Source organism: Orcinus orca, chromosome 2, assembly GCF_937001465.1.
Source record: "Orcinus orca chromosome 2, mOrcOrc1.1, whole genome shotgun sequence".
NCBI lineage: Eukaryota > Metazoa > Chordata > Mammalia > Artiodactyla > Delphinidae > Orcinus > Orcinus orca.
The window spans coordinates 156885305-156901492 of NC_064560.1; the positions used below are offsets into that span (position 1 = coordinate 156885305).

At 47.6% G+C, this 16188-nt stretch overlaps 1 protein-coding gene across 1 annotated transcript in view; it reads left to right on the forward strand.

The window, feature by feature from the left end:
- The first annotated feature begins 381 nt into the window (after positions 1-381).
- Positions 382-16188, forward strand: part of PELI2 (pellino E3 ubiquitin protein ligase family member 2) — a 214227-nt gene continuing 198420 nt past the window's right edge. The window contains exon 1 of the mRNA XM_004279319.3: positions 382-791. Within this exon, the coding sequence (XP_004279367.1) occupies positions 715-791 (77 nt within the window). The 5' untranslated portion in view covers positions 382-714. The remainder of the gene's footprint in view (positions 792-16188) is intronic.

Below are 16188 nucleotides of genomic sequence, written 5' to 3' on the forward strand. Positions count from 1 at the left end.
GCGCAGCCTTCAGCCGCTGGAGAACTCGGCGACCAGGGCTGTGGACCCCGCGCTGTTAAGTTTGGGAAAGGAAGCGAGAAAAAAAAAAAAAATAGAGCTGCTCCTTTAAGAACTTCTTTTCCCTTTTACTCTATGTTTACATAACACCCGGGCGATCCACCGCAGGGCCCGAGGGGGGCGGGGAGGGGACGTGGGCGGCCCCACGCGCCGGGGGAGGGGGCGCCGGGTGGGCGGGGGGGCTGCGGGCGTCTCGCGGAGGGCCGGGCGGCTCCCACCTGCCCGCGCGCCCGCGGGGCGGCTCAGCGGTCCGGCCCCCGCCCCTCCCCCTCCCCCGCCCTTCCCCCGCCCTTCCCCCGCCCGCTGCCCCCGCCCCTCCCTAGCTTTCTCGCTCTTTCCCTTCCTCCCTCCCGCGGGGCTTCGGCGGCGGCGGCGGCGGCGGCTCAGGCGCTCGGCGCGGGTAGGTCCCCCTGCTGCCTGGTTCCATTTGTTGCCGAGTCCGGCTCGGGGCAGCTGCGCTGCGCGGAGCTCCGGAGAGCCCGGCAGGGCAGCCGCGCAGCCACGACGGAGCAGCCGCGGGATTGGCCGCCCCGCGCCCCCTTCGCCGCCGTGCCCTTCCCTGGCGCGCTCACTCCCTTCTCGGGATGGGATTGTAGCGGCGGCGCGGACTCGGCGGGGGTCGCGGCGGAGGCGACGGCGGCGGCCGAGCAGGGCTCCATGTTTTCCCCCGGCCAGGAGGAGCACTGCGCCCTCAACAAGGAGCCGGTGAAATACGGGGAGCTGGTGGTTCTGGGGTAAGTCTGGGGGTCCCCGACCCGGGGAGCTTTGGGGCGGGCGGCGAGCGCTCCGGGCTGGGTGGCAGCAGCGCGCCCGCATCCCCGAGCAGGGCCAGCGGGGTGGCTCGGGGGCTCTGTGGGGATCGCCCGGGCGCTTGGGTCGGCGCGAGCGGCTCGGAGGGCTGGGACGGCGGGGGCGGGGGCGGGGAGGCGCGCGCGGGGCGCTGCGGCGGGCACCGGGATGCGCTATCCGCGCCGAGGACGGTGGCGAAGGAAGTGGCGGGGACTGGGGCGACCCCGCGCCCCGCGGGGCTCAGCGTTCGGGGACCAAGTCGTCGGCGGTACCGCAGGGATAGGGGTTCGACTTCCCTGCGCGCCCCGGGCCGGGTAGCGGGGGTAGTGGCCAGGGCTGAGGCACCGCCGTCGCAGGCACCACGCGGTGTCCGAGGACACCCCCCACCACCACCACCTTGGCGAAGCTGAGAGGCCCCCGGGGGCCCTCTGACCCAGCTTACTGTGAGCCCGGGGCCCGGAACTCCAGGCGCGGCACCGCCGGCTCGGCCGCAGCGGGCGGTGGGATCCGCGCGGGGGGCGTCCACGGGCAGCGCTTTGCATATTGTTATGGTGACCGCCACGGGTAGCCGCAGCCCGAGGGCACTGAACTGTCTGTGACTCGGCCGGGAGTGTCCCGGAGTGGGCAGGAACGCCGCTGCCCCCCACCCCGGGCTCCCCGGCACGGGACCGCATCCCTTTCGTCCCTCGGTCCTGGGATTCGGCCTCGCAGATGTCCTCCCAGCGGCGGGGAGCTCGCCAGCCTCACCCGCCTCGACTCCCTCTCCTCTTGTGAAAACCACATTTTGAAGATAGTAATTATCTACAGTCGTTAAACGGCAGCAATTAGAGACTTCATTTTCTTCCTGAGTTTCCTTGTGACATTTCTATTGTTTACCCTTAATAAGACAAGAGAAAGGCTTCGCCAGGATTAAAGCAGGGTAAAGTGGGCAGTGAAAGGGGAGCGGAGTGGGAGGGGAAAGTGCGGGGAAACTCCGGAGAAGCAGCAACTTGGGTTTAGTATTGGAAGAGAAAGGATTATTTTTCCCTTTGGATCTGTCACTCCTGAGAACCCGCGCTTTTGTGCTTCTCTCTTGAAAGACCTGTATTCTTAACATTATGGGTGCTGAAAGGTAGGCTTAGCACACACGCGAAGAGTCATGGGTATGGAAAAACTCAGGGCACTCTGAAAAATGTGTTTTGATAACTGAATACTTTGAAGTAAGTGCCGACTTAAACATAATTTTAAAAAGAAGAATTTTTAAGAGGAGCTTCCAGACACAGCTCAGCTCTAAGTTGTCCAGTCCAACTTACCTTGTTGCTACAGTATTAGGTGGAATATCATTGGAAATCTCATTACCTATTTGGAAGCTGTTTGCAGATAAGCATTTTTCTCACCTGCATCTAATTGCACTTAAAAGACAGATATCAGGGTTCACTGGAAGGAGAGAGGAATGGGAGGAAAAAAGCCAGAGTTTAGCTTGTTTTATGTAATCTCAGCCCAGCCTAATATTGTGCAGTTTGGTTTTGTTTGTGCGGCTGGCTTCAAAGTATGTTTAACATTGTGAACCTGACACGAAAGATTAACTTAGGCCAGGGCTTTATTTCATTATTTCCTTTTGAGGAAATCGTTGTTGAGATGTTTCATGAAAGCAGTGTGTGAATGGGCCTGGAGAGGGTTTTGTGTTCACAGCTGGAAGTGCTGGGCATTCCAAAGCCCTGAAAGGGATTTATACCCTGGATTGTCCTAGTATCACAGGCTTACTCTAAAGTAGGCTGTGTAAATGCGTTGCCAATTGCATGTGCTCTGTCCTTTAAGAATGCTTTTCCAGGAGACACTTCATATGACAGAGTTGGCACTTACATCAATACTTTGGGCCACTCAGCAGTTATTTGTGCACCTACTATGTGCCAGCACTGTTTAGGCATACCGGCTCCAGCAGTGAACAAGGAGGTTTCATTTTAGTGTGGAGTGGCAGGTATAAACAGGAGGAAACATGTAAACAAAGGAATAGTAGATGGCAATTTTGGGTGCTGCCAAGTTCTCAGCAGAAGTGGGTCAGCTTGGGAAATGTCTGTTGTAGGCAGGTCTTGCTTCTTTAGCTGGGAGGTCAGGGAAGGTCTCTCTGAGGAAGCGAAAGGTGAGTTGAGACCAGGTTCTGAGCAGATGCTCGTCTGGATTTTGAATACTTCAGAAGAATTGTGGCCTTTTTCTGTTTCTGAGAGTAGTTTTCTGACTCTCTAGCGATATTGAACACATTTGAAGAGTGCGGGGGGAAAGGGTGAAAAGGTAGGGAGACTTTAAAGAGACCCTTATTAATCATTATCCTACCCTTAGGACTTGAGACAGGGCTCTCCCTTTTAAAACAGCAGTAACAATCAAATAAAAATTATTATCAGATTTGCATGTCTGATCATCTAGAACATAAATAATGGCAGACAATTCTAGTAGGTTTTCTCACTGATAAAATTAACCTTGAGATCTAAAAATGCCCAATATTGATATTGATAGAAGCTTTTTGCTTGTAAAATACAGTGTGTTTTTCATTTAAAAAATAAAAAACGGTTGTGTGGTAGTCCTTTTTGTTTGCTTCTAAATTTCATAGTGAAATGTTGCTAAGAGGTCCTGGAGAGCAGACTGAGGAGCTATATATGTATATGTCTATATCCATATATAGATGCTTCTGCGTCTTTTCGTGCTTTACACGATATTAAGAGAATTGCCAGCTAGTCAGGATTTTAGTAGGGTCATCATTTTCTTGGCAGATTGGTAGAATTTAATTATTTCTTGATTTCAACCAGTGAATGCATCGTAGCCACAACTCATTGTTGTGTCCATTATGTAATGGAAGATAGAGAAAAGGACTGGTCTACCTGTTTGGTCTTTTTTGCTGTTAATTTTAAACCAGGCTAAAATGTTGAAGTTGGGGAAGTGTGTCAGGATTTGAGAGGCAGTTCGGTATAGTTCGTGAGGAGAGGATGAACCAGCAGTCAGGAGACCTGGATTGAATTCCTTTCTTGCCCACTGGCTTTGTGATTAGTGACTTAGGCCCTTACCCTTTCTCTGTTTCTTTAGAAATAATGAAATATGATTGGATTAGGTAGTTGTCAAGGACCGTTCTGGTTTATACCCTGTCATATTGTTCATTGGCTGAAATGTTGAAAACATATAGTTAACATAGTCTAGGTAGCCCAGCATGTGTTGATTTTGTATATTCTTAAGGTGAAGGTGTTAGAATTCAAATGGGAACTGTGTTTTAATAGCAGAAAAGATTGATGCTGTGATTACTTTTTTGGAAGTAGAGATGTGCAAAACAGGCATTTTTAAAAGTTGTAATGGTATACGTATATTTGGTACATTGGTGTTAGGTTGTACATGAGGGTGTTCAAAATTTGGTAAAACTTTCTGTTCCAAGTTTAAGGAAGGCAGTGATGTTTTGAAATTAAGCTCAGTGGGCTGAAATAATCAACATAAGGAAGAGATAATCTGATGCTGAAATTTTAGAACTGAAAGGGCCCTAAGAGGTCATGGTACATGTTCAGCTCTTTAATTTTACTGATGAAGCAACTGAGGCTCCCGGAAGGAAGGGGATTTGTTCAAGTTCATAGTTGAGCTGGATCACTACACTGCCGGGTCACTGTTTCCCCACTTCAGGGCAGAGTCCAGCAGTGCTGTTAGCAGAGTCCAGTCAGTTCCTCAAAGCTTCAATTTTTCTTGTAACTTTTATGAGGGGAGCTGAATCTCTTTCTGGATTCAATTTAAAGCATGCAGCTCTCTTGCTGACTAATGGCCCATCATGGTTTCTGGAAAAATATTGCTTATTCTTAGTTCCCCTCACCTCACAGTTGAATGGATAATGCATTTTGCAAGACTTTCTTTTTCATTTGGTGCTTCACAGAATGTATTTTTATTGGCTCTCTCATCCAGAGGTTTTTAACCTAGGGTCCACAGATGGAATCCAGGGAGCCCTTGAACTTAGATGGGGGAAAATCATCTTTAGTTTTACTGTATTCAAACTGAGATTTAGCATTTCACTCCATTATGTGTATAGGCAACAGATAGACCTGCTGCTAGATTCGTTAATACATTAATCCAGAAGTACATACGTTATTGTATCACAACTTAAAACTATCTTGATAACCAAGTATAATTGATTCCATTTTTAATCCTTTGTATTGTATTTTATGCATTTAAAAATATTTTTCTGGACTTCCTTGGTGGCGTGGTGGTTAAGAATCCTCCTGCCAATGCAGGGGACACTAGTTTGAGCCCTGGTCCGGGAAGATCCCACATGCCGCAGAGCAACTAAGCCCGTGTGCCACAACTACTGAGCCTGTGCTCTAGAGCCCGCGAGCCACAACTGAGCCCACGAACCACAGCTACTGAAGCCCACGTGCCTAGAGCCCATGCTCCACAACAAGAGAAGCCACCACAATGAGAAGCCTGCGCACCGCAACGAAGAGCAGCCCCTGCTTGCCGCAACTAGAGAAAGCCCACGCGCGGCAATGAGGATCCGACGCAGCCAAAAAAAATAAATAAATTTATTAAAAAATTTTTTTTCTGAAAAGGGCTCAGTATACTTTACTAGACTGCCAAAAGGATCCTTCGCACAAAAAAGGGTTAAGAATTTCTACAGATATGACTCAAAAATATTGTAATTGAAACTGACCAAGATCTACAAACGGCTAAAGGTCAGGGGTACGTGCCTATTTCCCTTTGGATTGTGTAGCATTTTATCAGGTAACAGACAAAGAGGACTGTTGCTGGAAGAGTTTATGGTCTTTATTCTTTGAAACAAGCAGCTCCGATTTCTAGATGCCCATTTTTGTCTTAACCTTGGCATTTTGCCTTGACCCCTCCCCTTGGTAGTAATAAGAAACCTTAAAATACATCCTAACACTTTTCCTTTTCTCATCGTCCTCTCTAATTTGGGCCCAGACATCAAACACTCGTGTCCTTTATAGACTAAAAGGTCTTTGAACTTAAAAAAAAAGATACAAAACAAAACCTTTGCTGTCGCTCAGCATGTAGGGTCATCTGCAGAGCTCGGCTCTGTTTGTGTGGATGGAGTGTCTACTTCTGTAGGCTATTAAGGGTCATGATGTGACTGGCTTCGGGTTGCTATATTTTCCTTTACTAACTTTAGCCTTGTTTGGAGTATGTGGCTGTCTGTGTGGTTTCTTGTCTGGCTCTCTCAGATTTATTTGTTTCTCTCTTTAACACACCAAGCCTGAAACCTTCATTAGGACTTTTCGTTTTCAGTTGTATTTCATCATATGATTAATGTTTGGGTATGCTTTCGGTAAACAAAAGTAAAACCAGGTTGATAGAGGTTCCAGCACCTTTACCAAAACATATTTTATCAAAAGGATAAAACATGTACACAGAAAAGACCAAAAACCAAAACCATGCCAGTTGCTGTATTTGAGGGAGACCAGTATTGTCACATTGAGGCAGTGGTTTTGTGTCTGTTATGTGGGGATCAGCAAGGTGGGGCCATAGATTGTCTTTGGAATGGAGACAGTAGCTCTTGATGGAGCTCCTTGGTATGGGAGAAAAATAACTGAAAAGGAATTTCTGACATCTTTTGATTTAACTAAGGGTTTCCCCTGGCGTGAGCAGAGTCTATAAGAAGAAAGTCAGTCGAGGGTAAGAATGATTCTGTTAATGGTTCTTATTGAGCTTACTGTCACTTTTATCTTCTGGAAAATAAAAATAACGAGAGCAGAAAGTGCTTCACATTTGTTAGCTTTGTCTAAATCAGCTGTTCTCAGCCGCCTTAGTACGTGATGATCAGTTTTGAGGTGCATGGCCGGTAATGTATGACACGTAATAAAGTATGGATCTTTTCAATGATTCCAAAATGTCCCTTTAATAACGTGATTTTACACACTCGCATCTGCTATGTTTTCCCAACTGGGAGAGAAAGGGGTGGAGTTACATCAGGCAAGCCAGGGATTTATTCATTCAGCAAATATTTATTGGGATTGTGCTCTTCCAGGCATGGGGGATACAGCAAGACAAGGCAGACACGTGAATTGCTGTCTTATTCTTGTCACAGCCCTTTAGGGAACAGCTAGTACAAATACACAGTTCATTTATTTATTCCACAAATATTTGAGCATCTGCTACGTGTCGGATGCTGTCCTTGGCACTAAGGGATGTAGTGGTGAACAAGACAGGTACCATCTCTGCCGCTGTGGATCCTGCATAGAAAGCAGTTTAGAGTATAAGCTGTGACGGGGGGTACATTAACAGGGTCACCTAACCATGTGCCAGGATGAGAAGGGGTTAGCCAGGTGGAGGTAGAGGGAAAGATTGCTCTAGGAGGAGGAGTATTCTAAGACCCAGAGGTGAGCACACATGCTCCTTTGAGGAATGGAGAAAAGCCCCGAATGACTAGAAGAGAGTGGTTGGAATACATAATGTGAGAGATGAGGGTGGGAGGGCAGGTCCAGCAGGATTCGGGACTTTATCCTAAAGGCGTGGGAGACTGTAGCTGGATTTTCAGCTCTGAAACTTGGAGTGGAGAAAGCACTTCTGCAAAGAGGGCTGCAGCAGCGCCGGTGGAAGGAGAAGCCCAGGCAGAGAGGGACCGGGGCGTATGGGAGCCAGCTGCTGTCTGGGTTCCAGTTTCTGGTTCCTGTCCCTCATGAGATCCAGTTGCACCCACTGTCCAGGGTTGCAAGTGACCAGCCACTCATTCAGTGACTCAAAAATACTGACTGAGGGCCAGCACTGCCCCAGACACCGGGCTGCATACAGTAGGAGTGAGACAGATGGCCCCGCCTGCAGGGAGCTCACCTGTGAGTGGGGGAGATGGGTGGTGCAAATGAGTCGGCATGCAGGTAGACGTGGCATCTAATTTCAGAGAGTGTCAGGAGGAAGATGAAGCAGGATAAGGGGAGGAGAGTGCTTGTTGTGTGTTGGGGGGAACTAGCCAGGTCAAGTGCTGGAGATAAGGTAGTGGGGGCCCTTGTAGACAGGAAAGTCAGGGGAAACTTTTCTGAGAAAGTAACCCTGTATCCTCTGAGAGTCCCCCATCTTTTTCAGTTTTTATTTACTTTTTTCCGGTTTAAGCCACCCTGAGTGGGTTTCACTCTTACGCCAAAGGGTTCCGAGTATCCTGTTAGTTAAGGAGGCAAAGTATGTAAACCATTTACTAAAGGTAAAATAGAAGAGCAAACAAGTAGAAGGACATACATTTAACGTCCCTAGACACACGCAGGGTTCAGTCCGCTGCGCTGCTCGCCACGTGCCCAGAGTGGTAATTGCGTTCCACTAGGGCTCATTGAGAAGATCTGCTCCTCCCTCCAAGAAGAGTTGACCCTTTGAGGACAAGGGGTGACTTCTACCCCTCTTGGAGTGCGAGGTATGCCTTTTCAGGTGCATGGGAGGTTGGGTTTCTCTGGCACACTGCAGCGCCCTGCTCAGCTCAGAGGTGTCTCTGGGGTTTGGTGACTGTTTCTCGATTTGGAAGGATTGCAGATTCTGGTTCTGTAGCACAGCTGCAGTTTTGTAAACAGTCCTCTCAACCTTAAGGGCCCAAGTTAAAGGCTCCCTGTGATACTAAACATGTACTTTACTGACGTCAGATATTCCTGTTTCAACTTTTGTTTTTCTTTTTGTCAGTCACCTAACAGTCATTTTGTCACCTGCAGAAAGTTCTGCCTTGAAGGGAAGCAGGCCGTCTGTTCCCATTCCACCAGCTGCTCAGAGCTGCGTTGCAGCGCGCTAGGGTGGTGCTGCAAGGCCGCGGTCATTAGTGCCTACTAATGACTAACGACGGCTGGGGGGTACAAGCCTCTTGGATGACAGACCTAATAAATATGCATTAGGGGTGTTTTCGGCAGCAGGTTTAAGACTACTGCAAGTCATTCTCGATTGAGGTTTTATTTCCAGCCGTCCACATAATACTTCTCACTTGCAAACACTTAACTCCGTTCGTACCCTGCTTTTCTTGCTCTGTATTTAGGATGAGAATCATTATTTCAAGCTCCGTGCTCCCATTCTAATTAGTACTGGTTTAGCAGAATCCAACCAGAGCAGGCAGTTGTGTGTTTGGCTTCCAGGCTGTTGGTATGAAACAGCTGTTTACTATTACCAAGTCCCTTCGAGGAGCCCCCGAGGCCCCTCCTCCTTTCCGGTCCATACCTGGCCTTCTCGTGCTTCCTGCTACGCAGTTGTGGAGCGCTCTAATCGTAATCAGAACTTGTGATGGGTGAGCAATGAGAGTTTTCTGGAGCGCTCGACTGTTGAATCGATGACCTTGAGGAAAGGCCCTCTTTGCACAAGGACCACAAACGCAAAGAAGTGTGCTTCTTGCCAGATCCCAGAACTTACAGACTGGGTCCCTGCTGTGCTACTTGAGACTGCATTAGGGTTTGGGTGCTTTTGTTTTTACATGCTCTTGGGTAGAATTCAGAATGGAGTCTGTAGTTTTGCTCTATGGCTATTTGTGTAGGGTATGCAGGAGAGCTATTGGAGCGAACAGGTAACTGTACTATGTGTGTCAGCAGTTTATGCTTCTCAACATAAACTGCTTGAGAACTATTTTCACATTCTTGAACTATTTTCACATAATAAGCATTCAGTTGTTTGACTCTGTAAACCATTCAATGAAAGAGTTATATCTAAAGGCCATGTATTGAGGTGGACATTACCCAACTTTCCCAACAGGGTTTGCAGGCAGTTGGAGATCAGATAAGAGAACTCAGGGTTTTAACTTAGTCCCACATTCTTCCTCTGTCATCTTCAAATACAGCCAGCGTGCTGGACCTCTCTCAGGAGGTGGATCCCCTCCCCGTGCATCTGAGCTAGTTTTGTGATTTGCTCTGACCAGTCTTTGTGACAGAGGTCTGTGACTTTTGGATGTTGCCTTAAGGGGTGTTGTAGCTTCTGTTTTTGTTCTCTATATTAGTCTGCTGGGGCTGCCATGACAAAATACCACAGGCTAGGTGGCTTAAACAACAGAAACTTATTTTCTCATAGTTTTGGAGGCTGGAAGTCCAAGATCGAGGTGTTGGCATGTTGGGTTTCTCCTGAGGCCTCTCTCCTTGGCTTGCAGATGGCTGTCTCTCGCTGTGTCCTCACATGGCTTTTTCTGTGTGAGTGCCCATCCCTGGTGGTCCTTCCTTTTCTTATAAGGACACCAATCATATTGGATTAGGGCCCACCCATGTGACCTAATTTAACCTTAACTACCTCTTTCAAGACCCTGTCTCCAAATACATTCACATTCTGAAGTGTACTGAGGGTTAGGACTTCAACATATAAATCCAGTCCTCAACATCTTCTTAGAAGGCAGCTGCCGTATAAAGACGTCTGACTACCCTGCTGGAGAGGGTGGCCCTGGTGGGTGAGAGATTACAAAAGGAGCGGAGGCCTGGTCATCCCCCCGCCATTCCAGCCACCCAGCTGAGGCAGCTGACCTGTGAGTGAAGCCATGCTGGCTTCTTGGTCCATCAAGCTTCCCCAGGCCACACTGCATGGAGCAGAGATGAGCCCTTTCCTTCTAGTTCTGCTGAATTAATGAATTCTAATTGCCAGTTGTCCTTTGAAGCCATTATGTTTGGGGGTGGTTTGTTACACAGCAGTAGACAACTGAAACACCACAATATTACATTTGCATGTGGTTCGGTTGTCAGATCTGACAGACTAACAGGAAATAATTCACTGAGTTTTTGTTTCTTTCAGGTTATTGATTATTTTAATAAGCACAATTTCAGCCTTTTAGATGAGTTATTCCAAACATTAAGTACTGTACGGCCTGAAAACCGTAGCTAACAAAAACAGTTGTGGAATAACTTTATCATGTGTAAGTCATCTGTGATCTCTTTGCGTTCATTAATCTCCATAATCAGTATTATCTCCTGAAATTCATTGAGAGCAGGCAGTTGAAGAATGGCCCGGCTGAGCTGAGAAGCGTGCTTCTGGAAGACGGTAGCATAAGCAGCTTTGAGCCAGGACAGCTAGTGCATGATGCCGGTCTTCAGCCTTTTAGAGGCCATCCAACATGAAATAATAGTACTAACAGAGGTTTGAGGAGGGGAGGTCATCTGTACTAGCATCCTGCAAGTACAGGGCGATGAAGAGCTCATTTGTGTGGGTTGTACCTGTCTGCGACTATCAGCGGTAGGAAGGAGGTGCAGTTCCTGAAATACTTCCCAGGTCTCATCGACCCCGTGGAGCCAAGTGATGTGCTGGGTAGGAAGCGAGCAAAGGCAGAAGGTGGCTGTGGCGTGGTGGAGTCTGGGCTGGGCCAGTGTTTTCCTTCCAGAAGGAGACAGTTGTGACAACAGCCGAGCTGCCAGCCACGTGCATGGTCCTCGGGGTGCAGAGAAAGAACTACAGCTGTAGATTCTGCCAGCGACTGCCTTCAAACTGAGCATCTTGCCGAAAAAAGGATTCCTGTAGTAGCTGAAATGAATGGAATGTCTTAAAATTCCCCAAATCCTGTTTGGGAAGTTTTAACATTTGACATTTTTAATCAGAAGGACTGAAACATGTAAAATGAAAACTTCTGCATTCAAAATTTGTAAACTACGTGTAAAAGAAACTTAAATACACTCCCAAATGGTGTATTTTGTAAGTTTGTAGCTTTTATAATTTTGGAGATTTTAAAGCTTAAAACTACACTAGAATCTTTGGGATACCAAATATATAGGTAGCTATATGTTACTGCACATGTATTCTGTATGGACATATTTAATTAAATGTGGGATTCACTGTACATACTAGAAATTAGGCAGTATCTAAACATGCAGTAAACTTTGAACCACTCAGTACGTGTGAGGTGATTGCTGTTATGGTTGCTGTTTCGGTGACGCCAGTGATCTCACATTTAGGAACCCACATAAGAAAATGCCCTCCAGGGGCCCTACATCTAAGGGCAAGACAAATAACTAAGCAACAAATCATACATGGTGTTGAGGAGGGGTGGATGGAGGGAGCCGTTATTTCAGGTGCACTGCGTGCCAGGTTCTTTTCTCTTTTTCTTAATCAGTCCCAGGAGTTAGATTTCATTATTTGGGACATGAGGCCTCAGTTCAGGTAACTCATCTTGTCAGTGGCAGGGCCTGATTGGAAGGTAGGTTTGTATTGCTGTGAAGCCTGAGTCTTTCCACCAGGGTGAAGGTCAAAGGCATGTGTATTGCTAGGAGACTGGGAAGATATCCTGGAGAAGGCAGCCCTTGAGCAGAGTTTTAAAAGGTGGCCTGAATTTTTATAGAGCAGTAGTAGGAAAGCTGTGGGGTTTAGGAACTTTGAAGGATTTGGCTGGAGGCTGAAGTGCTTGGGGAAGGAGATGAAGTTGGAGTATCATCAGCTGGTTGGCATCTACTTGCACTGGGGATACAGAGGGTAATGACACAGTGGTCCCTGCCTTCCTGGAGCTTATCGTCCATCAGGAAAGAGGGACTGTAAGCAGATTAAGCTGGCCAGGTGCTGCCACGAGGTACAGGGCTTTATGGGGGTATACTGTAGGCGTCGGAACTGTTTTTGTGCAGGGGGAAGGATCCCATTTAAGCTGAGATGGAAGGGCTGAGTAGGAATCAGCTGAGGGTCACGAGGGAAAGAGCAGTGTGCATAGAAGCCGAGGTGCTGAGAGACATCAGTGAGTTTGGAAATCGTGGGGTTGGAGGGCCAGTGTAATGAGAGAGACTTGGAAGGGAAGGCAGCGTGGACCCTGTAATGATATAGGCCGCCAGGATTGGGAAGCCTTGACAGCATTTCGAGGAGTTATTCCATATGGAGATAGCAGGCACATTTCAGCTTTCTGATCCACAGGTTGGATCTTCTTTGAAATCTCCAAATGGGTCTGCGTTTCCTCTTTCGTAGTTTATTTCCCCCCTACCTTTGTCTCCCTTCCCCACCAAGGGACAGTGGCTTGTGCTGGGAGGAGCCCTCTCCTGAGAGATGGCCGTGGTGGGATAAAGCCATCACTCGTTCACTCAGTAGCATATTTTGGAAACTTGTGCTGGAACCGATGGGTATTTTGGGGTCAGACCCCACCCAGGAGGGCAGTCAGGGATCAAAGAACCTTTACACACTTAGCCAGCTATCCTCTAGAGCCTCGCTTTCCCCAGATGCCCAATAGATGGCATCCCACATGCATTGTCCCCTGGGCAGAGAGGACCTGCAGCCCCACAGCCCTCCTTCCCCTGCTCCGAGGAAGCTGAGTGTGTAAACCATCCAGTGACTCACCCTTAGGGGGGAATACCAGGTGCTTCTCCTGGCTGTTAGTGAAGCCCAGGGTCTTGACTGTCTCTGGCTGAGCTGGACCAGCAGCAGAAGTGTGGGCACGGGACCACATTGCCCACAGACCAGTGTCTCTGGTTGCTCGGAGAGCAGAGCAGAGTAGACTTGTATTCTTGCGAGGTTGGCAGTTTCTTCGGGGTCTCTGATCACTGCCCTGCTCGCTCCTGGCTCCCATCTCAACTTTTACCTTGTCCTCAGTGCCTTCCCTCCTTTTGAATTGAAGTGGAGGTCCCTGGTCAGACGCCTGCAGTTTAAAATCATCCTTAAAGAGGGAGCATCGGGATCTGAGCTTTTTATCTTTTTTTTCTGCAAGGATGAGGAAATTCCAGCTAGGCTGCTGCTGCTTAACAGCTGGTTTCTTTCTCTTTTTGGGGGAGGCGCACCCAGGGCTGGCGCATGGGTGGCAGTGATGGTGTCTTGCTCTTAGCCAGGTCCTGTGCAGAGCCGCTCTGACCGGGGGAGGTGGGTACCATCCCTCACCGTGTTATAGATGAGGAACTTGAGCCACGCATGGGGTTGAGAAGCTCGCGCAGGGTCGCTGGACTGTATTATGTGGCAGAGCTCTGATTCGAACCCATGCCTTTCTGACTCCCGCACCCTTGTCCTTAGGTCCTGCCTCTACTGTATGTCTGAGCAGTTTTGTACCTTTACATTTATTTTTTAGCCAAACCCTTTCCATACTGGGTATTCTCTTTAAACACAGTGACACAAAACTTGACTCGTTTATGTAGTTACCAATGAGGTTGAATTTTGTTTTAAATGTTTCCAACTTACATGAACTTTTGAGGCGGGGTGGAAATTGCCTACATATGTGCTTTGCCCACTTAGGCATTGCGCCTACTTACATATTTTCAAAAAAATCAAATATATGATCTCCAGAGAATAAAAACACGAATCCTCCTCATATCTGCCTTCTTGTACCTGAATATATTACAGTTAAATTAATGCTGCAAGGAAGAGCTGCTTTTGTAAATCCAAAATAATTCAAAGTTCATTTTCTCTAGTTTCAAAGCCAATTCAATGAGTTATTTTTCTAATCTTGAATCTCGTTAGTTGTGGCATGCACCCCTGAAATCTTTTTTCTTTTGCCATTGTCTGTGATGATTTAGGCTCGAGCTTGTATTTTGTTTACAGCTTGGAAGAGGAGCTGCAAGCCCTTCTCTTCTCGAGTGAAGGTCTGCCTTTGCCTGGGTTCTCACGTCCCTGTGTGTTGACTTTTTCCTTTCTTGTCTCTTGATCTTGCTGTTAGTGTCGACTAAAGGGAAAGACCTTCCCCACTCCTTCCATCTCCTCCCTGACAGTCCTTAGTACAACCTGTCGCAGCAGTGGCACTGGTTTAGTTAATCCGAAAACCAGAGGCCAACAGCAGGCCAGGAAAAGTGCCTTTTATTTGCTTATTCTGAGTGTTAACTTAGACCATATGCCAATTAAGGCTTTGATGAAACTGTTGACTTAGACCCTTCTGGAAGCTGGTGTAACTTTATGTTGTACAGTTTCGACCTTCCTGTGAGGGCAGTTAAGCCTTTTCGGTTACAGATGTGGTGAGATGCACACGACCCAGGGTTTCTAAAAAAAGGTCCTTAACAAAGAGGTGTCCTTAGATATCAGATGGTAAAATAGCAAAGGACAAATATAGCCTCTTGATAAGCAATATTAGATGTTATATGGGGGGAAAAGCAGAGCCTTGGAAGCTCTGCAGGGAAGTAATTCAATCAGGAGGTTCTGATAATGTAATAAACTACACAAGGGTGAAACTTGAGTGGTTTACACACTAGAATGCCCTTCAATTGAATTATTGTCTTATAACAGTTGTCTGCTCATGTGCTACTGTTTTAAACATTAAAAAATAGCACAACTCATCTTTTCCCCAGATGGAGAGAAAAGACAGAAAGCTTCATCACCTTAATAATTTGTGTGCCCTCCTCCCACCCTGCAGCCGCACTTCCCTTGACTGTCAGAGCTCATGTTTTGGGTTTATTAGTTGGAAATCCTGTCCCTGATACTTAAGCATACAGACTCTGTGTTGGATAAGAAATACCACTGCTCCTCGCGTGTGCCGAGGAGTACAGTTTAGCCGGGGTGGTGAGCCTGCAGCCTTCCTTAGCTCCCAGGGGACCCCCTGGAAGAGAAGACGTTCTCCCCTTCACCCATTCTTCAGGGGCGGCTTCTTCTGTTGGTAGTGGGGAGGTCGCAGCAGGGCTTTCCCCTCCGTGCCTTCTCCCAGCTGCTGTACCATCTACTGACTGCAGGAGGCAGTAAGAACTCCGGGTCCCTTGCAGGGTGTGGGACGCCTGCCAGGGCGTCCCGCCCCTGCCAGGTGTTCAATTTCCTCAGGCCTCAGAGGAGGTGATGTCACCGTCCTTGGAGAAATGGGGAAGCGGAGATGCCTGGAGATTGAGCTTCGCCTAGGAGCCTGCACAGTTAGTAAAGGATTTGCAAGCTCAGGAAATTTGAATCCAGGTCTCTCAGATTCTAAAGCTTATGCATATTGGACTTCTCAGAGCCTATACATCTTACGTCGTTATCAGTAATGCCTTTTGATAGCGTTCTGAAGGGTAGAACGCTTAATGTTTGGCATTAGATTCTGAAGTTGGGATTATAACAATAGAAAGGCTGGTGATTCCCCTCTGGACCAGCCAGGCTGGGGTACACAATGGTGTAGGCGACAGCCCCGCGGGGATCTGACCCTTTCTCACTGCTTGATGGCTTGTCCTCTTACACTTCCCTTTATGTTCCTCTCCTTCAGGGCCACGGGAAGGGTCAGAGGATGCCTGCCCCTGTTTTTCCTGTTGCCTTCATTCAGATTAGATTCAGACAATAGAGCTGCACTCCCTCAGGAGAAGGGCTCTCCATAGCCCTTAACTCTCAGTTGAAATGAATCTTTCTCTGATCTAATTGGGTTTTCTTTTATACACCTGAATCCTCACCCATGTTAGTTACCATAAATCACGTACTCTTCCATTTTTCTTGTGTAATTATTTCACCCCAATTTCTTTTAGATTTAAACCAGTTTTATTTTTTTTTAACATCTTTATTGGAGTATAATTGCTTTACAATGTTGTGTTAGTTTCTGCTGTACAAGAAAGTGAATCAGCTATACATATA